Here is a 27,427-nt window from a genome sequence, read left to right as displayed (position 1 = left end):
TTCCGCGCCACCTCGGAAATTTCACGAAAAAAGGTCGTAAACTTTGCAAGAAATCCCAATTCCCAGAAAAACTCCAAACAGGTTAATCTGCAATTTAAAAAGTCGAATTGACGTCAAAAGCTGGGCTTATACATTGGAAATCACACCTTTTTTTTCTAATCTTTAATGGCACAAAGATTGAACTTTTTATATGCTGGGATTAATCTTATATCCGGTTTTTTAGCCATTTCCCTACTCCCTCGGCGAGGTTAAAATTGCAAATGTGCTTATGATTTTTTGAGAAATTCGCCAAAAAAATTAAAAAATAGATAACGCCTGCCTGCCTACCTACTAATACCGGAAATCTACTTCGTCGGGTAAGGAGGTAGGAATGCCTGCCTACCATTGAATTTGTTGCAAAAAAATTAATTTAAATTGTTGAATATTTACGTGAGAGAGTAATAAGAAATGTGTGAGAATTGTTTAATTATTCAGGGAAAGGAAGATAAAATGTAATTCTTATTTTCCCACGGTGCCGGAAAATTATTGAAAATTTTCGGGAAATGGGAAATTGCAACAAATTAAAAAAAAAAAACAATTTGCCAGTTTACAGTATTTTTTATATTTTTTACCATTAAAAAATTATGAATGTTGCGATTTTGCACCAAAAATATGATTCCTGGTCTCGAAGCGGCAAATTTTTGCTAATTGCGAAAAGGTGTGCGCCTTTAAAGAGTACTGTAGCTTCAAACTTTTGTTGCTTTGGATTTTTCATTGATTTTTCATATTTTTCTCTTGATTTCCGAAAATTTATGTAATTTATTGTTTGATCTAACTTTTTTAAATAGAATTTTTTATCGAAAAACTATGAAAAAATCGATTTTTCGTTAAAAGAAAAAGGTGTGCGCCTTTAAGGATTACAGGATTACTGTAGCGTCAAACTTTCGTTTTTGCGGAATATTTTATGATTTTTTGTAGTTTTTTCGATAAAAAACGAGCATTGATCGAAAAATAAATCAAAATTGCAATAAAAATACAAAAATTTCTACAAATTGCGAGAAAAACTACGGAAAAGCGATAAAAATTCCGTTGCAACAAAATTTTGAAACTACAGTACTCTTTATAGGCGCACACCTCTTTGCAGTTGACAAAAATTTGTCGTGTCGAGACCTGTTACCATATTTTCGGTCCAAAAATCGGAAATTTTACGAATAACACAGCTGAAACAAACACTGTTTTTTGTTAATTGCAAGAAGATGTGTGCCTTTAAGGATTACTGTATCTCTAAAATTTAGTTTTTGTGGAATATTTATCGATTTTTTTATAGTTTTCCCGATAAAAATAGGTTCAATGATTTAAAAAAAAAATTACAATAAAAATACAAAAAATTTACCAAATTGCGAGAAAAACTATGAAAATCGATAAAAATTCCGTTGCAACAAAAGTTTAAAGCTACAGTACACTCTTTAAAGGCGCACACCTTTTCGCATTTGACAAAAATTTGTCGTGTCGAGACCAAAAAAAGCTCAAAATGCATTATTTCATTTATCTGCAAACAAAAAATATTTTAAATTATCGATTTTTAGGTCAAATTTCCAGTTTCACCGATTTTTTTTTCATTTGAAACCAAAATAACTTACTTTCTAAAGGGCCTTGCTCCAAAATGTGCCATTTTTTCAGTAATAAAATGACTATAATGATTGAAAAGTAGACAATAAATTCATTTTTAATCTTATTATAGAGTCCATACTCGTCATCATTTTCCACTCTTCTCTATTTCTATCGATTTCTGTGACATTCTACTGATAATTTGATAAACTCGATTATTTTTCCGGGTCTGATATAAGTCAATTTGGAAGCGGTTTTCCGGGAAAACAGCTCAAAATACACTTTTTAGGAAAAAAACAGTGTGAAAAAATTTCATATTACCGCCGCAACTACGGTAGCAGTTGTTTCAGCTGTGTTATTCGTAAAATTTCCGATTTTTGCACCAAAAATATGGTAACAGGTCTCGACACGACAAATTTTTGTCAACTGCGAAGAGGTGTGCGCCTATAAAGAGTACTGTAGTTTCAAAATTTTGTTGCAACGGAATTTTTATCGATTTTCCGTAGTTTTTCTCGCAATTTGTAGAAATTTTTGTATTTTTATTGCAATTTTGATTTATCTTTCGATCAATGCACCTATTTTTATCGAAAAAACTACAAAAAATCATAAAATATTCCGCAAAAACAAAAGTTTGACGCTACAGTAATCCTTAAAGGCGCACACCTTTTTCTTTTAACGAAAAATCGATTTTTTCATAGTTTTTCGATAAAAAATTCTATTTAAAAAAATTAGATCAAACAATAAATTACATAAATTTTCAGAAATCATAAGAAAAATATGAAAAATCAATGAAAAATCAGAAGCAACAAAAGTTTAGAGCTACAGTAGTCTTTAAAGGCGCACACCTTTTCTCATTTCACAAATATTGCCGTGTCGAGATCGGGAACCGTATTTTTGGCGCGAAAATCGGCGTTTTTTCCTAGAAAATAACACAAAAAATCACTTTGAAAACGATTAAAAAAACAAAAAAAAAACTTCACATTTTCTGACTTCACGGAAAAATAGGTACATATTTATTGTAGTTGACGTATAAAATACAAAAATGTGTGGAAGAAATCAGAAACAGAAACACGGGTGTGAAATTTATCACCTGAAAATATATAAAAATAGGGAAATTGAGAGCGCCACTCGGTGCGGAAAAGGGGTCGTAAAATTGGCCATATCAATGTTGATAGTTTGCATTTGCAATTATGATTTCTATGTAGACAACGTGGATCCTGAAATATACTTGATTTTTTGGATTTTTTTTGTTTTTTCTCCAAATTCCCCACGTCCCTACAGTACCCTTTTTCACTAATTTGTCATGATCGGTTGGTTTTTATTAAACTTAATCGACTAATTACTTTTCCCTTTTGTTATACTGTTTTTCCTTTTGCTTTTTGGTGAATAAAAACAGCAATATGACATCATTTTCTAGCTAGCTAGTTTTGTAACGTTTGCGCGTCAGGTGTGGTGTGTTGTACGCAATCTTCGGCTGTCGGTGTTTGCGGACTTCGAAATTATTTTCAATTTTATAAAAATTATTTTTCCTATTTTTCGCATAGTTTTATTGGATTTTTCGCGTAAAAATTATTGAAAAATACTTGAAAAACACTTTATTTCGAAATTTTGCAGGGTAAAATGGATTTCTTCGTCAGAAATGGCGAGGAGCCGTATATGCAATTCTCGAATTTCAAGCTGCGGAGCTATTTTCCGCATGAAATCGACAAGCTCAGTGTGCTCAAAATCACGCAGACAAAGACTTTCGATGAGGTAATTATCCTGAAAAAGCTGTTTTAAATATTAATTTTCTAATTTAATTCTTTTTCAGGTCGGTCACCCGATTGCCGGCGGTCTTTACGACCCGATTTTGGGCCCTGACAACACTTTCGACATGTGCATGACGTGTAATCAATACGAACGTCATTGTCCAGGACATATGGGACATATTCAGCTGGCGGTTCCGGTTTTCAACCCGCTTCTCTTCCAGTTCACCTATAATGTAAGGAATAATCAATAAAAAATTAATTTTTTAATAAAAAAAACAAATTTATTTTTTATTTCAGCTTCTCAAAGGCTCCTGCGTCCACTGCCATCGATTAACCTGCAAAGGAGACGGAGTGAATGCCCGAATGCTGCTCGCCCAGCTCAGATGCTTCGAGCTCGGCGTTGAACACGTGGCGTTCGATCTGGAATCAATTCTGCGGGATAAAATCGCAAATGCTGATCTTTTCGGCGATGACGATTCGAAAACCTTCAACGACGTGGATGCTTGTATCGCTCAGCTCGCGAACAAGCCGCTTTCGGAGCTCACCGCGTTCAAATCGATGCCAACCAAGAATAGTGTTCAGCTGAAAAAAGATATTATCACCGAATTCCTCAGAAGTCACCTGTTCAAACGTCTCCAAAAATGTCCGCTCTGCAAGAATCGCAACGGAGTCCTGCGAAACGACGGAGCTCGCTCGATTCTCATCGATTTCACCTCCGGGGCTCGCGGCGGCGGAAAATCCAAAAAAGCCATTATCATCATCGGAGATAATGGATATAACGAGGAATCTTCGACAGATGAGGATGAGGAGAAGAAGGGCGGCGGCGGCGCAGAGGTCACCGGAGATGTTGTGGATTTGGATGAAGGAAGCCTGGAGATGCAGATGAAGAATGTGAGAACTGGAGAATGCGACAAACTAGCGTGGAGAGGTGCTGAAGTCCGCGAGCACTTCAGGATGCTGTTCAAAAACGACGGAAAGCTGCTGCTCAAGCTGTTCCCGATGCTTGTCGACGAGCTCAACGGAGAGGACATGATCTGCCCGCTAGACGGTCTCTTCTTGGAGCGAATCCTGGTTCCACCGAAGAAATTCCGCCCGATCCGAATGTTCAAGGGCGCTCAATACGAGGATCCACAGACTCTGAACCTTCGTAAAGTTCTCGAAGCGACCGAGACAATCTCGGCGATCTCTCTAATCATGAAAGGCGACACAAGTGCTCAGTTGAAGGAGCTCATCGCGAATCGGGTCCGCGGGAAGACGATCAACGCGCAGATGCACGACGCCTACCTGCAGCTTCAGCTTCGCGCCAACGCGATCTTCGATCAAGATCTCAACAAAGGCGACAGGGATAGCATCGCCGGTATCAAGCAGATCTTGGAGAAGAAGCAGGGATTGTTCAGAATGCATATGATGGGAAAACGAGTCAACTTTGCTTGTCGATCAGTCATCACTCCGGATCCCTACCTGGATATTGATGAGATCGGAATTCCGGATATTTTCGCGAAAAAGCTCACTTTCACAGAGCCAGTGAATGCTTTTAACGTGAACGAGATGAAGGGGCTTCTCCGCCAAGGCCCCCACCAGCACCCGGGAGCCAATTTCTTCGTGGAGCCTTCCGGCAAGAAGACGATGCTCGGTGATAAGCCTGAAGAGAAGAAGCGTCGGATGCAAATGGCCAAAACCCTCAACGCGGCGACCACAGAAAACCTCCGCCAAACGCCAAAAGTGTTGAGACACATGAAAAACGGCGATATGATCATGATGAATCGTCAGCCATCGCTTCACAAGCCGTCGATCCTCGGCCACCGAGCCCGTGTGCTCACCGGACAGCGGGCTCTTCGGATGAACTACGCGCCTTGCAAGGCCTACAATGCGGATTTCGATGGAGACGAGATGAACGGACACTTGGTGCAATCACATATCGCGCAGACGGAAGTTCGCGAGATTGCGAACGTCGGAAGTAACTTTTTGGTGCCGAAGGATGCGACACCGCTGTTGGGATTGATTCAGGATCACGTGGTGTCGGGTGTCTTGTTGAGTGTTCGGGATCGATTCCTGAATAAGGAGGATTTTATGCACCTTGTGCTCGCCTCATTCGCCCAGTACTCGAAGAGGATCGAGATTCCACCACCGACGATTCTCTATCCGAAGCGGCTTTGGACTGGAAAGCAGGTCATCACCACAATCGTCAAAAATTGTATTCCAGACGGAAAACCGCTCATCAATCTCGACGGAAAAGCCAAGACACCGCTCAGCTGCTGGATTGTGCCGGGATTCGATGCTCCGCAATTCGACATGAGTGAATCTCATGTGGTGTTCAGGCAAGGAGAGCTGCTCGTCGGAGTTCTCGATAAGGCTCACTTTGGAGCAACGCAATTTGGATTGGCTCATTGTGCATTTGAGCTTTATGGACATCGGTGTGGAGTGCAGTTGTTATCGTGTTTTTCGCGGCTTTTTACGACCTATTTGCAGGTAGATTTTTGGCGAGAAAACTGGAGAAAAATATATAAATTTCAGAAAAAAATCCATAAAAATTGTCTGAAAAATTGAGAATAATACCTATTTTCAGAATTAAAATAGCGTTTTTTTTCAGAAAAAAGTCAAAAAAGCTTGTTAAAATTGATTGTAACGTGCTATTGTTGCTCTGAAACCTAATTAAATTTTTTTTTGAATTTGGATAGATAGATAAAAATACAAATAAATTCCAAAAAGCATAGAAAAATACCAATTTTCATTTTTTTAAAATAATTTTTTAACACTAAATTTTGCTCTAAAACTTCATTTAAGTTTAATATATGTACTAAAAACCTCGAATTTATTCAAATAAAAATAAATTTAAATAAGAGATTTTCTAATCGGCTTTTTACGACCTATTTGCAGGTAATTTTGGAGAAAAACTGGAGAAAAATATATACATTTCAGAACAAATTTAATAAAAATTGAAATTTTGTGGAGAAAAATCAATGGAAATTAATTGAAAAATAGAGAAAAATGCCTATTTTTCAGAATTAAAATAGCGTTTTTTTTTGTAAAAAAATGTTCTAAAAGTTAAAAAAAAACTTGTTCAGAGCAATTTTTTTCAGTTTCAATTTTGCTTGAATAAATATTTTTTAATAAATAAAAAGAAAAATCGGGTTAAATTATTTGAAAATTACAAAGAACCCCTATTTTTTCTAATAAAAAATTCTGAAATTTTTTTAAATTTAAATTTAAAACATCTCTAAAAAATATCTGAAAAAAGAACGAAAAATTTCCTAATTTCTCCAATTTTTCCTAGTTTTTTTTCTGAAAATAAAAATTCTGAACGCTGAACATTTTTAGAATTAAAATTTAATTATATTATTATTTTTTAAAAATAAATTCATCTATAACTTTTAATTTCTATGGAAAATATCTGAACATGAGAGAAATACCTATTTTTCAAAAAAAAAAAACAATTTCTTTGCTTATTCGAGATTTTTAAAACTAAAAAACTAAAAGTTCTGAAACATTATGAAAAAAAATTTAAATCCTCTCATATTTATGCAAACAAGTACAAAATTTAAAAAAAAACGAAAAATTGAAGAAATTATCTGAAAAATTGTGAAAATATCTATTTTCAGAGAAAAAATGCAATTTTACTTTAAAACATTAAATTTGAGATTTTTTCGAACAGAAATTTTGCTCCAAAAGCTAATTTAAAAAGTTAAATTTACTATATGTATATTTAAAAAAATTGCAAAAACCTTGAATTTATTCAAATTACAATAAATTCAGCGAAAATTTTCAATTTTTCTGTAAAAATTGCTCATAATTGCTTATCCATGGGTTTATTTTGAGAAAAATTGAAAAAAATTGGCCCGAAATTATCGAAATTTCGGAATAAAAAAGCCAATTTTCTTCTAAAATCTGGCATTTTGCCAACTTTTCAATGTCAAAAAAGCCAGCAAACCCTAAATAATCCACAAAAATATATTTTTTTATCGAAATTTACCTTTTTCCCGGGAAAAAACACACAAAAATCCTGTTTTGAGCTGTAAAATTTCAAAAAATTCTCAAAAATTTTCCAGTTCCACGGCTTCACCCTCGGAGTCGCCGACATTCTCGTCGTCAAGGATGCCGACGGAAAACGCAAGGAAGCCGTCATGGAATCCAGAACCATTGGAAATCAAGTCGTCAAGACAGCGTTCGGCCTTCCAGACACTGCGACGCCGGCAGAGATCAAGCGAACGCTCGCAGCCACCTATTGTAATCCACGTGGACAAGGGACTGACGTGAAAATGTTGGATTTCGGTATGAAGCAAGGAATCGCCAAATACAACGACGCCATCACAAAATCCTGTGTGCCGACTGGTCTTCTCCGGCTTTTCCCACAAAATGCTCTGCAACTGATGATTCAATCCGGAGCCAAAGGATCCGCAGTCAATGCTATTCAGATTTCAGGCTGTCTAGGCCAAATTGAGTTGGAAGGCAAGCGTATGGCTGTGACGATCGCCGGACGGACTCTCCCATCGTTCCGATGCTTTGATCCATCCCCGCGGGCAGGTGGATACATTGATCAGCGATTTTTGACCGGAATGAATCCACAGGAGCTGTTCTTTCACACAATGGCCGGTCGAGAAGGTCTTATTGATACGGCTGTAAAGACTTCCCGGTCGGGATACCTCCAACGTTGTATCATCAAGCATTTGGAGGGAATCCGTGTGCACTACGACTCGACCGTCAGGGATCATGATGGATCGGTGATTCAGTTTCGGTATGGAGAGGATGGAATGGACACGACGAAGGCGACTTTTTTGAATAAAAAGACTATGCCGTTCCTGGAAGATAATCTGGAAGCGGTGACACTTGCGTCGAAGCCTGAAGGAGTTACAGATGCTGATTTTGGAATTAAGGAGACCGAGAAGCGGTATAAAAAGATTGTTAAGTGGAAGAAAAAGGCCGAGAAATCTGGGAAATCGGGCACAAAAAAGTCCTATTTCTCAGCATTCACAAACTTCTCCGCGGAGCACATCGGCATGGAGAAGAAGCGGATCCTTGCGATGTGGTTTGAGCTTTCCCTCGAAGAACGCGAGCAGTACGCCCGTGGAATTCCGAAAAAGTGTCCGGAAGCGGTGGATGAGAGGTTCAACCCGACGTGCAAGCTTGGAGCCCTACCGGAGAAGATGTTGGATGAGATTGAGGGGTTCTGTACGCGGCGGGTGAAGAAGGTGGATGATGAGGAGCCACCGAAGGAGGTGTTGAAGAGGACGCTGTATTGGAAAGGTTCGCCCCGCGGGTTTTTCGAGATGGAATTGGAGAAAAAAACTTGAAAATTTCGTTCATTTTCTGATTAAAAAACTTCAAAAAATGAAGAAAATCAGTGAAATAATGAATAGGCGTGTTTTAAAGCAATTTCCCTACAGGGTGTAGTCCACCTTTAAAAACACGATTTTTTTTGGCCCAAAATGACAATTTTTGCCAAAAAACGGAATTTTTTTTTTCGAAATTTGAGGAAGATTGATTTCAAATACTTATTTTTAGGCGTTTTCTATGGATTTTTTGGCTAAAAAGACAATTTTTAATTTAAAAAAATTAAAAATAGCCGATTTTTGTTCCAAAATACGAGGAAAATTGACTGAAAAACACGATTTTTGCCCAAAATTGGCAATTTTTCCGAAAAAACTGTAGATATATATATATAGCTTTTAAAAAAAATCGGATGAAAATGGCTGAAAACCCCAGAATTTTGAGCGCTTTTTGTGGGTTTTTTTTGTCTAAACTGGCAGTTTTTGCCAAAAAATTAAAAATAGCTTAATTTTTTGAAATTCGAGGAAAAAGAAACTTAAAGAAAAAGAAACAATTTGAGCTTTTTCCATTTTAGGCAAAAAAAAAATAGCAAAAAAACCAATTTTTTTTGCCATTTTGGGCAATAAAAACAACAAAAAAATTTTTTTTTTTGCTATTTTGTACTAAAAAACCAAAAAAAGCCTTTCTTTTTGTCATTTTGGGCAAAACAAAAACTTATTTTTTCGTCTTTTGGGCAAAAAACGAAAAGAAAAAACATTTTTTGCCATTTTGTACTAAAAAACCAAAAAAACCTTTCTTTTGTCATTTTTGGCAAAAAATCAGAAACATTTTTTTTGTCATTTTGGCTTAAATAAACCAAAAAAAAAGATTTTTTTTAAATTCTGACTATTTTTAGCTCAAATTACCCCGATTTCTACATTTTTTTTTGCCCGTTTTGGGCAAAAAAAAAAACCACAAAAAAGTTTTTTTTTTTTGCCAATTTGTACTAAAAAACCAAAAAAATCTTCTTTTTTTTGCCATTTTGGGTTCTGGTTCAATAAAAAACCATTTTAGGCAAAAAATAGCAAAAAAATTTTTTTTTCGGAAAATGCTGAATTTTACGGATAAATTGAATTTTTTTAAAACTATAATCTCAAAATTTCAGGAATGAGATCCCTCGCCGATCCAGGAGAGAACGTCGGACTCCTCGCTGCTCAATCAATCGGAGAACCATCAACTCAAATGACACTGAACACTTTCCATTTTGCCGGTCGTGGAGAAATGAACGTTACTCTAGGAATTCCGCGTCTTCGAGAAATTTTGATGACTGCGTCGAAGAGCATCGCAACGCCAAGTGCATCGATTGCCGTCATCGCTGGAACATCAAGGGATCGTATCGATTCGATTAAGCGGGAGTTGGATCGAGTCTATTTGAAGCAATTGTTGAAGAATTTCTCGTTGGAAGAGAAGATTACGTTGACACAAAAGTGCGGAGATTGCATTGAAATTACGCAGAAATTTGGGAAAATTCGGAAAATATTAAATTTTTAGCGAAAAAAGGATTTTTTACAAAAAATTCTAGACAATTTTTGTGTTTAAAAATTGGAAAAAGGAAAAAATTCCGATTTTTTGAGACAAAACCTGAAAAATTTAATTTTTTCCAAAATTTGTTCTTTTTTTCAGCGAAAACAAGGATTTATTTACAAAAAATTCTAGACACTTTTAGGTGTAAAAATTAGAAAAAAGGAAAAATTCCGATTTTCTTACACAAAAAATCTGAGAAATTGAGATTTTTCAAATTTTGCTCAATTTTTTTTAGCGAAAAAATGAGGATTTACTAAAAATTCTAGACAATTTTAAGTGCAAAATTTTGGAAAAAAAAAATAATGAGTTTTTTCCAAATTTTGCTCAATTTTTTTTCAGCGAAAAACGGGTTTAAAGGAAATTCCATACAAGTTTTAGGTGCAAAACTTGCAAAAAATGCGGATTTTCTGAGACAAAAATCTGAAAAAATTGAGATTTTTCAAACTTTGCTCAATTTTTTTAGCTAAAAAAAGGATTTTTTACAAAAAATTCTAGACAATTTTTGTGTTTAAAAATTGGAAAAAAAATGCAGATTTTCTGACGTATAAAAAAAATCTGAGAAATTGAGATTTTTCAAATTTTGCGCTATTTTCTTACCGAAAAAAAATTACGGAAATTCTAGACAGCTTGTAGGTGTAAAAATTGGAAAAAAGCTAGAAAAATCGGGATTTTTCAAATTTTGCTCAATTTTTTTTAGCGAAAAAATGAGGATTTACTAAAAATTCTAGACAATTTTAAGTGCAAAATTTTGGAAAAAAAAAAATAATGAGTTTTTTCCAAATTTTGCTCAATTTTTTTTCAGCGAAAAACGGGTTTAAAGGAAATTCCATACAAGTTTTAGGTGCAAAACTACGGAAAAATCGGAAAAGTTGAGATTTTTCAAATTTTGCTCAATTTAAATTTATCAAAAACGGAAAGAGGCTGCTGCTTGGCAGATTTATTGAAAATTCTAGACATATTTTTTGGGTGTAAAAATTTGAAAAAAAAAATCTGAGACAGAAATCTGAAAAAAATTGAGATTTTCCAAATTGTGGCCAATTTTTTTTCAGCGAAAAAAAAAAGGATTTAAAGAAAATTCTAGACAATTTTTAAGTGTAAAAAATGGAAAAAAACCATAAAAATCGGAAATTTTTATATTTTAGTGTCTAAGAATCAACAAATTTTTTAACTTTGCCGTTGTCCGATAAATTCGGCAAATCAACAATTTGCCAGAAATTTTCAATTCCGGCAATTTGCCGATTTGCCAGAAATTTTCAATTCCGGCAATTCAATTTGCCGATTTGCCAGAAATTTTCAATTCCGGCAATTCAATTTGCCGATTTGCCAGAAATTTTCTTTTCCGGCTATTTGCCGATTTGCCGATTTGTCGTCGGAAATTTTAATTCCGTCAAATTGCCGACTTGCCGGATTCTTAATTTTCGGCAATTTGCCGGTTTGCCGGAAATTTTCAATTTCGGCAATTCGCCGATTTGCCGGACCTCCGATTTCTAGAATTTGTAGAACAGTTTTTTTTTTCAAAATTAAAAAATCTGATTTTTTAAGCAAAAAATTATTTTCAAGCATTTAACAAAATTCACAATTTCCGATTTTCTGTAAGAAAATTTAACTTAAAAAAAAATTTTATTTGTATATTTAAAAACCTAATAAATTCAGCACAAACTGCAAATAAAACATTTGAAAAAAAAAGTAAAAATTCATAATTTTTTTCCAGTCAATCCTGCCGCCGCTACCACCTCCGCATCGACATTCTGGCCGCCGAGAAGCGTGAACTCGGAGCCCGACACCTGAAACGTTCGCAGATTATGGAAGAAATCGAAAAGCGATTCATTCTCCGTGTGGCTCAGGCGATTAAAAAGAAATATCACGAGATTACCGACTATCAGCAAATGTCTCATCGTACTATGCGTCAGGGAAATATGGCAGCGGGAATTGAAACTGGCGGGACAAAGAATCGCGGACTTCAGGGACCCGACAATGGAGATTCGTCTGACGAGGAAGCCGACGGAGGACGTGAAGCTGATGCAGCTGAAGCTAGGCTTCATCGCAGACATCGAGATGAGGGGGCGGATTATGAGGGAGAAGATGAGGAGAGAGTCGAGGTTCGAGAAGAAGAGGAGCCGATGGATTCGGATTCGGAAGATGTGAAGAAGGAGGGATTGGATGGAGAGGATCAGACGACGGAGCCACTACTGGTCAACTCGTCGAGAATTCAATCTGTTCAGCGGCTTTCCGAGAATATTTCATCGTATACGTATGATGTCAAGTCGAATAAGTGGTGTGAAGTGGTTTTCGAGCTTCCACTGAGGAATAAGACCAAGATGGATGTTTCTTCGATTGTTGAAAAGTACGGAAAAGCTCTCTGAAAATTTGGAAAAATCAAGAAAATGAAAAAAAAACGCATTTTTTCATCTAAAATTGACAAAAAAACGTGATTTTTGACCGAAAACTACAAAATTTAGGTTTAAAAAAATGTGCAAAAATGTTTATGAGATTTTTTAGCGGAAATTTCAAAGCTGAAAAATTGTGATTTTCTTGCCATTTTTTTAAGAAGAAATTTTTTTGAGATTTTGCAGAAATTTTCTGAAAAATCGGGAAATCTATGTAAAAAGCGAAAAAAAAAGTCAAGAAAAAAAATTGCACAAAAATTCCAGCAAAACACGTTTTCGCTCCTAAAAATGAGACAAAAAAAACGATATTTCTAGTTAACAACTACAAAATTTTGGTCCGAATTGTGAGGAAATGTAAATTTTACGACATTTTTTTTTGGAATAATAGTAACTACAATTTTTGTTGAAAAAAAGCTATGAAAATTATGAAAAGCAGAAAATTCCAACAAAACGCTTTTTTCTCTTAAAAATTGGCAAAAAAAACGGGATTTTTGCACAAAAACTACAAAATTTCGGGTTTTTTTTTGCAATTGCGAGAAAATGCGAATTTTTTACTGAGATTTTTTAAAATTCATAGTTTTCGAGCCGGAAATAAGCTTTTTTTCATGTAAAACAGACTTTTAAAAATGCAACAAAAAAAATATTCATATGCAAAAATTTCAGCGAAACGCGGTTTTTTTCACTGAAAAATATCATGAGAAAATGCGAATTTTATGAGATTTTGCGAAAAAATCATAGGACGAAAAATAATTGAAAACTGGAATTATATGTCGAATTTTGAAAAAAAAAACGAAAAATCGTGTTTTAATTCTAAGAAATTCCAAAAAAGTTTTTTTTTTCAAAAATTTATGGGGAAATCTTCAAAATCACGAAAACTTACTGTTAAAACCTTACAAATTTCTGGAAATTTTTTTTTTTGGATGCTTTCACAGTTTCATAAAAATCGATACGCAGCGAACAAAGTTATGATTTTTGACCCGGAACTTATTTGGAGACCTATTAATATGGCTGCAATACTATTTTTCGATGGTCTTCCCGCTTGCTATACTAATAGGGAGTGCAAGACTAATAGGGAGTGCCATACTAATTTTCAGAATATTTTTCTGACTTTGAGCTTACTGGGTTTTTTTCGAAAAAAGCTCGAATCTTATGTGAAAATTTGGAAATTTTGATTTTAATTGTAACATATAAGTTCAAAAACTTCATTTCGTATAAATTTTGTGAAAAATTGTTGCACAATAGGCAAAAAATATTGTTGAAATCCTGAAATTAGCGAGACGGGTTTGCAATACAAAAAAGTAAACGCAAGACTATTAGAGAGTGCAAGACTAATAGGGAGTGCCATACTAATTTTTGGAAGGTCTCCGAGGGGCAATACTGATAGGGAGTGCAAGTCTAATATGGAGGCCATATTAATAGAAGATACCGTATTTCTTCTATTAGTATGGCCTCCCTATTAGACTTGCACTCCCTATTAGTATTGCCCCTCGGAGACCTTCCGAAAGCTAGTATGGCACTCCATATTAGTCTTGCACTCCCTATTAGTCTTGCGTTTACTTTTTTTTTAATTGCAAACCCGTATCGCTGATTTCAGGATTTCAACAGCATTTTTTGCCTATTTTGCAACAGTTTTTCACAACATTTCTACAAGATTTGAGTTTTTGAACTTATATGTTACAATTAAAATCAAAATTTCTAAATTTTCACACATAAGATTCGAGCTTTTTTCGAAAAAACCCAGTAAGCTCAAAGCCAGAAAAAATGTTCTGAAAATTAGTATTGCACTCCCTAATAGTCTTGCACTCCCTATTAGTATTGCAAGCCGGAAGACCATCGAAAAATAGTCTTGCAGCCATATTATTAGGTCTCCAAATAAGTTCCGGGTCAAAAATCATAACTTTGTTCGCTGCGTATCGATTTTTATGAAACTGTGGGAATTTACGTTATCAACCATGATCTTTCATTTGACAATAGTCACAAAATTTTTTGACCATCCAAAGTGCCCTAACGCGGAGCCAATTTTTTCAGACATTTTTCAGATCTCGCTTCTTTTCAGGTTTCAATTGAGGTCTATGTGCGGATTTTGCTTAGTTTAGTACACAATGTAAGAAAACAAAAAAAGTTTGGAAAAAAATCCGTCCAAAAAAATTTTTTTTCGTCGGTCGTCAAAAAATCTTCAAAAAAATTTTGTCGAAAATTCTTGATTTTTTATACAAAAATGATGTAACCAAGTGCAAACTATTTTTACACATACAAAACATTTCAATTTAGTGCGTCACACTAAAATAATAGCAGAAAACATATATTTTTCGAAATATTTTTGAGTTTTTGGAGTATTTCTCGAGATCCAAATTTCATACTCAAATGTTTTGTATGTCTAACAATAGTTTGCACTTGGTTACATCATATTTGTATAAAAAATCAAGAATTTTCGAAAAAAATTATTTTGAAGATTTTTTGACGACCGACAAAAAATAAATTTTTTGGACGGATTTTTCCCAAACTTTTTTTGTTTTCTTACATTGTGTACTAAACTAAGCAAAATCCGCACACAAACCTCAAGTGAAACCTGAAAAGAAGCGAGATCTGAAAAATGCCTGAAAAAATTGGCTCCGAGTTAGGGCAATTCGGACGGCCAAAAAATTTTGTGACTATTGTCAAATGAAAGATCATAGTTGATAACATAAATTCCCAAAGTTTCATAAAAATCGATTCGCAGCGAAGAAAGTTATGATTTTTGAACCGGAACTTATTTGGAGACCTAATAATAGAAAAAATACGGTATTTAATATAAAATTCCTCTTCATTTCCAGAGAAGTCGAACTATTCATCGTCCATCAAACTCCGGGAATCGAGCGATGCGTCGAGACGACTGAGCAGAAAAACGGAAAAGAAATGACAATTCTGCAGACGCAAGGAGTCAATTTGGCTGCATTCTTCAAGCACGCAGACGTGCTCGACGTCAATTCGGTCTATTCGAACGATCTGAACTTGATTCTCGAGAATTATGGAGTTGAAGCTTGCTCTAAGGCTATCACTACTGTAAGGGAGTTTTTTTTTTTTTTTTGGAGAAGTTTGAGCAAAATTGGGTGAAAATTGGCATTTTTGAGTTAAAAAATCGCCAAAAATCGCCAATTTCCTATAGAAGTTGGTCAAATTCGTCTGAAAACATCACTTTTTTACTAGGAAATTGTTAAAATCCGACTGAAATAGCACATATTCTAGCAAAAGCCTGGTAAAGCTGGAATTTCAGAAATTTAAAAGAAAATTCTAAGTTTAAGCCCAAAAAATCTTTTTAAAAAAACCGAATTCGTCTGAAAATGCCAATTTTATCAAGAAAATTTTATAGCACAAAGTCTAGGAAAAGCTGGAATTCTCCACAAGAGTTTTGAAAATTTTTAGTGAAAATTCCAATATGCCTAAAAGAAGCCTAAAAAATGTCGAATTTTGAAAAAAATTCACCGTTCATCACTGACTTGGATTATTCTTCCGCGGAAAATTTGAAAATTTAAGCAAAATGGAGTGGAAATTGACATTTTTGATTAAAAAACGTAAAAATTTACCGTAAAAACCGTCAGTTTCCGGTAAAAGTTGACCTAATTCGGCAATTTGCCGTTTTGCCGGAATATCTCAATTCCGGCAATTTGCTGATTTGCTGGAAATTTTCATTTTAGGCAAATTTGCCGATTTGCCGGAAATTTTAATTTTAGGCAAATTTGCTGATTTGCCGGTAATTTTAATTTTAGGCAAATTTGCTGATTTGCCGGAAATTTTAATTTTAGGCAATTTTGCTGATTTGCCGGAATTTTCATTTTAGGCAAATTTGCCGATTTGCTGGAAATTTTAATTTTAGGCAAATTTGCCGATTTGCCGGAATTTTCAATTCCGGCAATTTGCTGATTTTGCCGTTGCCCTGGTTTGAGATTCTAGTTGTTCTGCTATTATTGCTCATCTCTGACTCGGATGAACTAGATTACGGTGCCAGCTTCTCCGACGACTTCCTCTCCGATACATCAAAGACACCGTACACCAGGTACACTTATCACAAAAAGTGTGTCTTATTCTTCTTCTGAACCTATTCTTCACTTTGTTAATTGTTGGTTATAACCACACACAATTAACACACTCTCCCACGGCATGTCACATGGCGGCAATCTCCGAGAACAGAGGAGGAGAAAGATTTATGGTTGCTATCGCCTTTTTTGATAACAACCATCATCACCACCGTAATAAAGACGGCGCGTCTTCTCCCCGACACGTGTGTGAACGATGATGGTTCTATTAATAGACAATTTCAACTGCACCGATGCTTTGAGGATCGGCGGCAAATCGACAAGAAACACAGAAAATCAGACTTCTCGGCACTTTTGCAAAAGGATCTTTCCGCGGCAACTCTAGAGAAAAGCTAGGATCAGCCAAGGATCGGCTATAAAGAAACTCGGCTTATTTGATCAGTAGATCCATAGATCCACACGGCGATTCACTTGAAAGTGTTCTTTCGAATCAGTCCACAGCTCGACGAACTTCGGTAATGATCTGCCAAGTTTAGTTTGGCAATTTCTCAATTTGGCCGCCAAATAACTGTTTTGCCGTTCCGTTCCAAGGTCCATTTCGACATTTTGGCAATCTTCTGAAGTCTGACGATTTACCAATTCCAATTCAGCAAACTATCTTCATTTAACGATTACTTCCTCAAATTCGAAATTGCCAGTTTCCAATTTCAGCTTGAAATTGTACTGAAATTGGCGAACTCTAGTCTAACTAAGTACCTCTAATTTAGGTTCCTACTAGAATTAGCGGATTTTGAAATTCGGAATTTCTTAAATCGAAATTTGAATTCTCTAGACGCGATCACAAAAAAATGTGCTACATCCCGTGATTCTGTCTTCTTCACCACGCGAATTAATATCTTGAAGTTCCAAAAAAGAAACATTTTTTGTCGATAAATTCGGCAAATTGCCGGCTTGCCGGAAATTTCCAATTCCGGCAATTTGCCGATTTGGCGGAAAATTTAATTTTCAGCAATTTTCCGATTTTCCGGAAATTTCAATTCCTGCAATTTGCCGATTTGCCGAAAGTTTTAATTCCGGCAATTTTCCGATTTGCCGAAAAATCGTTCGCCGCCTACCCTTGGCTCCAATTATCTTCCAATTTCAACCTTGGTGCCCTTCTGACCTCGGCACCTCGTCAATTCTTGACCGACATTCGGCACTCTTAGCGTACTGCAGCAGTACGACGTGCCGCCGTCACAATGATACCGTCCGATTTGTTCGTTTCGCCACTGTCATAAATCTTTTTTTCGCTATTAATAGAGTGAAAGGGAGAAAAGGACATCTCATGTGAACGACACGTGTGTAGAATATGAAAGTTTTTGATGAAGATTTGAAGGAATATTTATTCTTTTTTTTTTTTGGCTTGGCTTGGCTGTATTCCTATGAAACAAGAGTTTTACTCTCTCTGACGTAGTTGGTCTTTTAAGGAAGGCGATAACTGCTGCAGCAGCAGGCGAAGAAAACGACGATGATGATCGTAATTGCGGAAGCTTTCCGAATTGTCAGCAATAAACTTCGAACTATTGTCGTAAGCATCGCAGCCGTCGTTTTCTCTTTAATGTTTTCTCGAATGATGAGACTAGAGAAATTTGATTGTGTACAGTCCTAATTTGGGCAACACAAGCTGCTGCTGCTGATGCTGCTTCTGCAAGTCGAGGTCAAAAGAGGCTTTTGCGCAGACAGAATTGTGTCATGTGGCTTGAAAAGAAGAAAAGTATTGCCCCATGAAGCTTGTCGAATCTGAAAATGAAGGAAAACCTGGACATTGAAGCTCAGGTTGTCCTGAAAGACTTTTCAAGGCAAAAAGCACAAGCTCTCCGCCAGGGGTGTGCGGCAAATCTCTAAATTTGCCGAGATCGGGAAATTAGGCGATTTTGGCAAATTTGCCGTGCTTAACTGACTCCAAAAAATGTTACTACTTTGTGATGTTTTACGGCAATTGGCAATTTCGTCTCTTGCCGGTTTTGTGAATTTCCTGCAATCGGCAATTTCGGCACTTGCCGTTTTTGGAAATTTCCGGCAATGTGCAATTGCGGCACTTGCCGGTTTTGTGAATTTCCTGCAATCGGCAATTTCGGCACTTGCCGGTTTTTGCACAATGAGTCATATTGCATGATTGTTGTCCCGAAATGTTGAATTTAATGTCAATATTTTCAAATTTCGACATATAGAGAAAAGTCCCCCGCAGTCCTCCAACTCCTCCAAAATGTAAATAAAAACGTAGCCTGATTCATTTGTGTGGAGAGGGGTACGGTAGCAGGCAGGCACCTACCCACACCGATCTTTAGTGCGTCCTTCCTCTCTGAAGACTGGACTTCCTCACAATAGAGAGTGAGAGAGAGAGAGAAAGAGGTCCGAAATTGCATTCCATTCGTCTCTATCTCTCTGCCTTCTCTGCCTGGTTGATGGTACCTGTTAGTGATTCGCGACGATCGGAGAGATAGACACAACCACACTCGAATGGTGTTCACAGCTGAAACTGTACGGTTTCCAGTGGAGACGCAGATGGTTGGAAGCATCGGAAGGCGGTCGAATCGTCGTCGCACCAGCATCGTCTTCTTCATCTTCGTCTACTAGTGTCGTCGTGTCGTGTTGTCGTGATTAAGTGTGTGTGTGTGTGTTCGCCTCTTTCTGATCTTGCGACGTCACCGCACCGCGTTCTTCTGATGTCTTTGACTATTCAATTCTCTGATGAGATGCCCCCCGATGCTCTCAGTTCTTCTCTCTTTCATCGATTATTGACTATTTGGATGATATGAAGATGATTGAGAGAGTATGAAGAGGAGAGGTGATTGGGGAACTTTTCCTCCTCCTCCTCCTCCTCCTCCTACTATAAAATGGTGAGAATTATTTATTGAACCATTCTATACACATTATACATCCCAATTGTTCGTGCTGACACAAGAGATTCACGTGCTAACAGCACACTGGAAATAGAAACAAGTCCAGTTGAATTGAGGACGACACAAAGGAACGGGAAATTCGAGTTTTTTTTCTCAGAAAAATTTTGGTTTGATTGATGAAGCAAGTCTATTTTCCAAGAAAAAAGTTGGAACCAGGAAATGATTCTCTGAAAGTTCTCACAGGCCCAAATAGGCCCTGAATATGGCCCAAATTCAGACGTAGATTCTGATTTGAAGCCGAGAAATATAATTGAAGCCGAGAAATATATTTATTAATAATTCAAATTTCCGAGCTTTTTTCTAGCAATTTTATGAGAAGCTCCTGAAAATGGCTTAAACAAAACGGTAACAGTAAATGCGAACTGGGCACTCATGGGCTTGACAACGTGAAGCTTTTACTCCAATTCACTAAATTTGGCGAGAAATTGCCCAATTTTAGACATTGAATCTGACTTAAAGCCCGGAAAACTGAATTTCCGAGATTTGTACACCATGAGGAAGCGCCTGAAAACGGCCTGAAACGTAGTTTTCTCGGAAATTCTCACATCGATCGACAAATTTGACCAGCAAAACCTCAAATACATATGATGTTCCTACTTGAAATCGGTGAAATTCGGGGGAAGACTGAATTTCCAAGCTTTTTTCTGGTAGAAAAGGGCCTGAAAAGGTCTGAAAAGGGCTCAAGCTCCCAATTTTGAGAGTGGAAAAGCTATTCGGTTTTCGAATTTTCGCATTCTCAGTAATAGAATGTGAGGAAAATTGTGTTCACCGAATCCGGCAAATCTTTTGCCGATTTGCCGGAAATTTTCAACTCCGGCACATTTGCCGGTTTGCTGGAAATTTTCTGAAAATTGCCGATTTGTCGGAAATTTTCAATTCCGGCTAATTGCCGATTTGCCGGAAATTTCGTTTCCGGCAATTTGCCGAATTGCCGGAAATTTTAATTTTCTGCAAATTGCCGATTTGCCGGAAATTTTAATTTTCTGAAAATTGCCGATTTGCCGGAAGTTTTCAGTTTAGGAAAATTGCCGATTTGCCGGAAATTATCAATTTCGGAAAAATTGCCGGTTGGCTGAATTGCCGGAAATTTTCAATTCTTGCCGATTTGCTAGAAATTTTCAATTCCGGCATTTTGCCGGTGGGGCCGATTTGCCGGAAAAAATCGCTTACCGCCCACGCCTGATTCAAGCTAAAGATTTGGAAAAAACATGAAAATTTGATAAAACTTTTTAAAAAATAAGATTAAATTTAAATTTTTATGAATCTAGTTGAAAAATTCGGAAAAAAATTTAAAAAATTAATTTCCAACACACAACTAATCACATATATATTTTTTGCAGGAAATGAACAACGTGTTCGCCGTCTACGGTATCGAGGTCTCGAAGCGACATCTCTCTCTAACTGCCGACTACATGACATTCACCGGACAAATCCAACCATTCAACCGCGGAGCCATGTCGTCGAGCTCATCACCCCTCCAAAAAATGACGTTCGAAACGACGATGGCCTTCTTGCGAGAGGCGCTCTTGCATGGTAATTTTTTGAATTTTTTCACTCACTGAAATACGCGAAAATCGACGACTTGAAACTGCCTGAAAAACTCAATTTTGAATGAAAAATCTGTGTAAAACTCGCGCAGATTTTCCTCAACATTTTTGTAAAAACGATGCGCGAAACCCCCCATTTTTCTCCACAACGCCCAAAAATAATTGCGGGGAATTTTTGTGCGCACGTAGCGCTGCAGGAAATTGTATGTCCTTTGAAGATTTGGCGGTGATCTTTTGGAAATTCTGCGGCGTAGACGGAGGGCTATCTGATAAGAAATGTCAATTTTGCAGGAAAAAATTAATTTAAAAAAAGAATTCACCGGAAATCTTCGAAAAAACCTCAAAAATTCAAGTTTTAGATCAGAAATTATCAGATACCGAAAATTCGCCAAAAAATCGAATTTTTCGCTAAATTTTCGGATATTTTGATTTTTTTTTGTGTGGTTTTAGTGAAATTTTTTCAATTTTATCGAAACTCACAGATTTTTTCAAAATTTTGAAAAAAATCGAGTAGAAAGTCGATAAAAAAGATTTTAATGAAATATTGAAAGAAATTCTGAAAAAGGGCGAAAATTAGTTATAATCAAAAAATTTTTCGATGATTTTAGTGAAATTTTGTGGAAAACGGGTAAAAATCTGAAAATTTATTGACAAAACCCCCATTTTTCGCCAAATCTGAACTTTTCCAGCGAAAAAATCCATTTTTTGCCAAAATTTCAGGTTTTTAAAGATTTTTCCAATAATATTATGAAGTTTCTCATAAAAACAATCATTTTTCGGATAATTCACGTGCTAATTCCAGTTTTCTTACAAAAAATAGCTCAAAGCTTGAGCCTTATTTCCACAGAAAAAATTCTGTAAAACTCTGTTTTTTTTTTCTTCACAAAGTTTTTGGAAAATAAGTGAAATCTGAAATTTTTCGCCAAAATTTCAGGTTTTTTGAACGAAATTTCCGAGAATATTATGTGAAATTTCAGTTTTTCTACAAAAACTAAGCATTTTCCTTCGAAATTCAGAGAAATTTCGTCGTCTCTTTGAAGATCAGTAGCCATTTCCAACTTTATTATCACACATACACATTCCGAAAAATAATGATCTTTCGGAAAAAACTACGTAGACACAAGTGGCTAGTGGGGAGATTATCACAGATATTTTATTATATCACTACTCATCTTTCATCTCTCTCTCCCATCAGTTTTCGGGTACAGATAGTCCTCACCTTACTGGGAGAATTTGAAAAAAAAAATTGAAAGTGTGATATGGAGATCATTGATATCAAAATGTGTTCTCCTAGGTACCTATGTTGTTGTTGTTTTTGAAGAAAATCGAGACAAGGAAGGAAATTCGTCGTTTTTCCCCAAATAATTGTTAATTTTTCTATTTTTCTTCCTCCTCCTGATAAAGATGTATATATATATTTATATTTGCATCAAGGATCAGAATCATGAGATTTTTTGTGAGGAAGTCGTGAGTTCCTCTACTGCTGAAATCACGGGAAATCGAATGTTCTACACCCGAGAGGAGAAGTGCGATTCGATGATTTATAGCGTTGTTTTTACGTTTGAGCAAAGTTCAGTTCATCTCTCTTTTCTCCACTTTTCGGACGCCTTCAAAGTTCAGTTTTCGTTTCTGAAAACTAGAGAGGATGGTGTGGTCAGATTTCGGTGAAGAAAACGGAAATTTTCCTTGGAATTTCCACTGCTGAGACGATTATTTGAGGCTGGAAGTGTGCTCCCAAGATCAGTGGCACCTTCGAATTGAAACTTGGCCAGTTTTCAACTCGAAAACTCTATAATTATCATGATTAACTGATAATTTGAAGAAAAAATGGCAATTTTCGACCTGACAGGCCTTTTTTTTCCAGAAAAAGTGCAAAATTCGAAGAATTGTCCGAAGTTGTGCCACACGTGGTGTCAGAGTGTCCCATTTTAGTTTGATCTACGTAGATCTACGAGAATCGCGGGGGAATTTAGACGTAGACGCAGACTTTTCAACTGATTTTGCATTGCTAAGAACGTACTGACGTAACACTTTTTTGTAGATCAAACCGTAATGGGAAAGTTCTCAATTTTGGCTGGAATTTTCGGGTTCTTGAAAGCCTGCTTTCGTCGTAATACACGACAGAAAGGACATTTTCCATCTGTAAGCCCTTTCGGAAAGAGCAAAGGGCAAGAAAATCGCGTGCTTTTTACTTTTTTCCTGTAAAGATGCAAAAATCGTTCTAATTCGATATTGAACTATAATGCTGAGTAATTGTCTAGGCTTGAACACTGCTGAGCCGTTAGGCTTAATCGGGCAAATGTCTTGATAAAACACTGATTTAAGGCAAACACACCTTTCTTCTCTCTGCAATTCTACAAAGAAGTCCAGAAAACTCGATATTTTGCCGAGTTGCTCAAGGAAAAATTCGGCGTTTCTGAAATTTTCTGAAGACTTTGAAACCTAGTTTTCAATAGATTTCTTCATGAAAATCTCGCACTTTCTTTAGTTTAGTTTAGTTTCCTATTGTCTGCACCGAGACTTATTAGCCGGCCGCAAATGGATAAATCTCTTGTCAAATTTCAAAACGATAGTTTATCACATCCTACATATCTCTCGCAGACAAAATCATTCCTCAGAGACATGAGAAGGCCTTTTTCTATAGGCCCCCGTCTAGCATGTGTATGACGCGTGAAGATCATTGAAGAACACCAGTACACTTTGCAAAAGTCACTGCGACTGCTTCCTTTTTTTTTGCAAATGGAAAACGGCGACACGAAAATAAGGAAGTTGTAGTAGCCGGCTGGAGCCGGCACACAATGCATGCTCCTTGAGCAAGCTGAGCAGAAGCCATTCTCTTTACACATGGCTCTCGGTGGCTTTCCACGTGCCAGTGACGTAGCTCGGAAGTTAGTCATCACCACCACCAGCACAAGGGCCGAAGTACAGTGGCGTCTTGGTTTATCAAACTCATTTTCACACGAGTATACTACAGTAGTTGTGTGTGATTTATTCGAGTATTTGTTATCACAAAATTTGATACTTTAGACGGTAGACGATAGTTGGTTATTATTAGTTTTTGTTTGTCGAAGTAAGAAGGTGAATGTTGAGGAAGGAATTTCTCTCTCTCTCATTTTTCTCTCTAACCGTGATCTTGACCAACAGTCAATCATGAGAAAGTGACGAGTCCCGACCACGTGTGTGTTGATTCTGAACTTGTTTTCACGTGAAGTGAAGCCTAGCCACCACACTTGAAGCCGAGGCTCAAGCTCCTTTTTTGCCCATTCCACCTCCTCATTAGGTGACTTGCTTCTTGTTTTTCAGCTCGCTCTGTCGAAATTCCAGGAAATCCAGGAATTGGTAGACTGACGACCAAAACAAGACGAGATTAAAGGAGGACTAACGACATCTCGGACGATTTTGAACGTATAGGCTCAGAATGTGAACGAATTTCGTAACAAAAGTGCTCGAAAAAAAATTTTCAAAACTTTTATGTTCTGGTTCAAAATTTCGAAAAAACCACATCGATTTTGGCCAAAATCTCGAATTTTGCCCATTTGTCCGAAATTAACTTTTTTTTCGGAATTATCCTACTTTACTGCATATTGTGGTAGTTTATCTCATTTAATTTCGATTATTAAAGTATATTTAAAGCCATCGAAATTGGTTACCTATCGGTTTTGAATGTACTTTAATAAACGAAATTGAATGAGATAAACTACCAAAATATGCAATAAAGTAGGATGATTCCAAAAAAGTTAATTTCGGGCAAAATTCGAGATTTTAGCTAAAATCAGTGTAGTTTTTTTTCGAAATTTTGAACCCCACCATAAAAAATAATTTGAAATTTTTTTTGAGAAGTTTCATTTCAAAATTCGTTCATTTGAGCTCATTTCGGGCCGATACGTTCAAAATCGTCTGACTTTAAAGGGAGGCGAATTTATGCGGAATGGTCTTTCCGCGCATAATAGTCATCATTTTTAGCAGTTTCTGTTCAAAATTCGCGTAGATCACGCGTAGATCACAATTAATTTGTGAAAAAGCACAACAGAATGACAAAATATGAGATGAATATTTTGTGATCTACATGTGACATTTTACACAGAAACTGCGAAACAATGATGACTAAACGCGCCGCAAGACCATTCCGCATAAGTGCGCCTCCCTTTAAACTCGTGGAAAAACTAATGCACTGCTGTAGAACATATTCGAAATGAGCGCCGCAGTTACAGTGAAGCGAACTGTTTTTTGCTGGCAGTGGTGGCCTGCTTAAACGTCGGTGGGCCCCCCCCACATAATCTATCATCGATGTTGATGGTTGATGATGATGGTTGGTGACAGTAAGAGTTTGCTTGTTTTTGTTGTTTTTTTGGCCTGTCTACTACACCATACGGTCCATCAGTAGTACTTTTAAAGGTTGAGAATTCAAAAATTCAGCAGTACTACTTTCCACCTTCCACCAAAACCGGAATAAACCGGAAAAATATATGTATACAGGGGTTTCCCGACAAACCGGCAAATTGCCGGAATTGGAATATTCTGGCAAACCGGCAAATTGCCGGAATTGAAAGATTCTGGCAAACCGGCAAAATGTCGACTTGCCGAATCTGTCGACAAAAAATTGCCAAACGGCAAATGCCTGCATGTATATAAATATCACCTGAATTCACGTGGAATTCTCTTTCTGCACTCACTACTTAGAGTCATCATATCATAAGATGTGTGATCTGTGTTCCCACCAGAAAATGACTTGATAAGAGGCTTGGTGAAGTACTCATGTATAGAGATTTTGGACGAAATTTTGAATTTCTAACCTAAAAATCCCAAAACTTGATTCTTATGACTCACTGGCCAACGGTGACTAATTTGAGAATCTCTAAAGGTGGTGTTTACCAGTTATGAGAAAGTTATAAGGAATTAACATTAAAAAAAGGAAGATTTCTTTAAAAATGATGTTTTTTTTCTAAGAAGCTCTGGAATTACGGAGGAAAAGCCGTTTTAAGCTGGAATTTCTACACGGAAGTAGAAATTTCCCACCGAATTTCGAGCTTCTAGCAGAGAATCTGGCATTTTTTCGCAGATTGTACAGCAATTTCGCGAAAATTGAATATTTGTCGATTATTTTCACGAAAAAATTTGCCTGAAGCTCGATGTTTTTAGAAAATTTCGCTGGAAACTGAGCTAGGAGCTGAGATTCGGGCGAAAATTGCTCGAAACTCGATTTTGTTTTTCCGCTCATCGTGAAGCAATTTCGAGCATTGAATCTATAGTTTTTTTTTTTTGGGCGGCAAGCGATTTTTTCCGGCAAACAGGCAAACCGGTCAATTGCAAATTTGCCGGAAAAACAGCAATTGCCAAATACTTTCGGCAAATTGTGGTTTTTCATATCCGGCAAACCGTAAATTGGTAATTGGCCGAAAATGAAAATTTCCGGCAAACCGGCAATTTGCCGGAATTGAACATTTTCTGCAATTTGCCGGAAAAACGACAATTGCCAAAGATTTTGGCAAATTGTGGTTTTTCATATCCGGCATAAACGGTAAATAGGAAAATTGCCGGAGTTGATAATTTCCGGCAATTTGTCGATTTGCCGAATTTGCCGGAAAAGCGCCGAACATTTTCGGCAAATTTCCAATTTTTACCGGCAAAACGCCAATTGCCCACGATTTTCGGCGGCAAATTGTGGTTGGTTTTGCATATTTGCCGATTTGTCGGAATTGAAAATTTCCGGCAAAACGGCAATTTGTTGATTTGCCTAATTCGCCCCTAAATTTTGAGTTTTTACTAGCTTGGCGTTCACATATGACGTCGTACTCTGTACACAACGAAATGCTTATCAGCGTGCGGAGCACCCCCGGCAAACCTCGCGCCGATTGTACCCAAAAAAAAAAGAAAAATTTGATAATAAGCCTTGAAAAAATTGATAGCACAAATGACTAGAAACATGCTGCTCACAAAAAGTTCTAAAAATTCGATATTTTCAGGCGAAGAAGACAATGTGAACTCTCCGTCGGCTCGTCTCGTAATGGGAGCCCTTCCGCGTGGCGGTACCGGATCGTTCGACTTGCTGCTCGACACGAAAATGCAATCCGAACGGGAGGAGCACGAGGCGGCGAGGGCTCGAAAGCGGAACGCCAAGCAGAAGTTTTAATCATTTTTTTTAGACGATTTTGTTGTTGAGTTTTCAATTGTTTTTCGTTCTTTTTTTTTGTCATTATTGTTCACCGAAAATGTTTTGTTTTTTTTTTCTTTAATTGTTTAGTTGTTGTTGATTTAAATTTTTTTTTGTTACGAAAAAGTCCCCCGAATAAACTCTGAATATAATAACTTAACTATAAGTTTCATCTAGCACGACAAAAAATTCGGCAAATTGTCGATTTGCCGGAAATTTTTAAA

General features: G+C 36.7%; 1 protein-coding gene and 1 non-coding gene across 3 annotated transcripts; one reads left to right on the top strand and one right to left on the bottom strand.

The window, feature by feature from the left end:
• Positions 1-2,588: 2,588 nt before the first annotated feature.
• Positions 2,589-2,805, bottom strand: Y54G9A.17. Its single transcript, NR_147822.1, has one exon. It is a non-coding gene; the product is annotated as an Unclassified non-coding RNA Y54G9A.17 (non-coding RNA).
• Positions 2,806-3,193: 388 nt separating this feature from the next.
• On the top strand, positions 3,194-27,363 carry rpoa-1. 2 transcript variants are annotated; one of them, NM_001027279.5, is made up of 9 exons: positions 3,194-3,339; positions 3,398-3,568; positions 3,633-5,804; positions 7,382-8,576; positions 9,745-10,066; positions 11,875-12,507; positions 15,364-15,592; positions 20,846-21,038; positions 27,016-27,363. In NM_001027279.5, exons 1-9 carry the CDS (start codon positions 3,208-3,210, stop codon positions 27,180-27,182), a joined length of 5,214 nt encoding a protein of 1,737 aa, NP_001022450.1. In that variant the 5' UTR covers positions 3,194-3,207; the 3' UTR covers positions 27,183-27,363. The 2 variants fall into 2 exon arrangements, with proteins under 2 accessions (NP_001022450.1, NP_001022451.1); NM_001027280.6 differs by lacking the exons at positions 3,194-3,339; positions 3,398-3,568; positions 3,633-5,804; ... (2 more) ...; positions 11,875-12,507; positions 15,364-15,592 and adding an exon at positions 19,165-19,442 and having other exon boundaries at positions 27,016-27,358.
• Positions 27,364-27,427: the final 64 nt, after the last annotated feature.

This window comes from Caenorhabditis elegans, chromosome II (assembly GCF_000002985.6).
Source record: "Caenorhabditis elegans chromosome II".
Classification (NCBI taxonomy): domain Eukaryota; kingdom Metazoa; phylum Nematoda; class Chromadorea; order Rhabditida; family Rhabditidae; genus Caenorhabditis; species Caenorhabditis elegans.
This window is presented reverse-complemented; position numbering and strand designations above follow the sequence as displayed.

Excerpts from the sequence above, each read along its gene's own strand:
- rpoa-1 (NM_001027279.5), top strand. The coding sequence starts at position 3,208 with ATGGATTTCTTCGTCAGAAATGGCGAGGAGCCGTATATGCAATTCTCG. Across the intron at positions 8,577-9,744 it reads GAGGACGCTGTATTGGAAAG|GAATGAGATCCCTCGCCGAT; the intron begins GTTCGCCCCGCG and ends TCAAAATTTCAG. Across the intron at positions 21,039-27,015 it reads GCGAGAGGCGCTCTTGCATG|GCGAAGAAGACAATGTGAAC; the intron begins GTAATTTTTTGA and ends CGATATTTTCAG.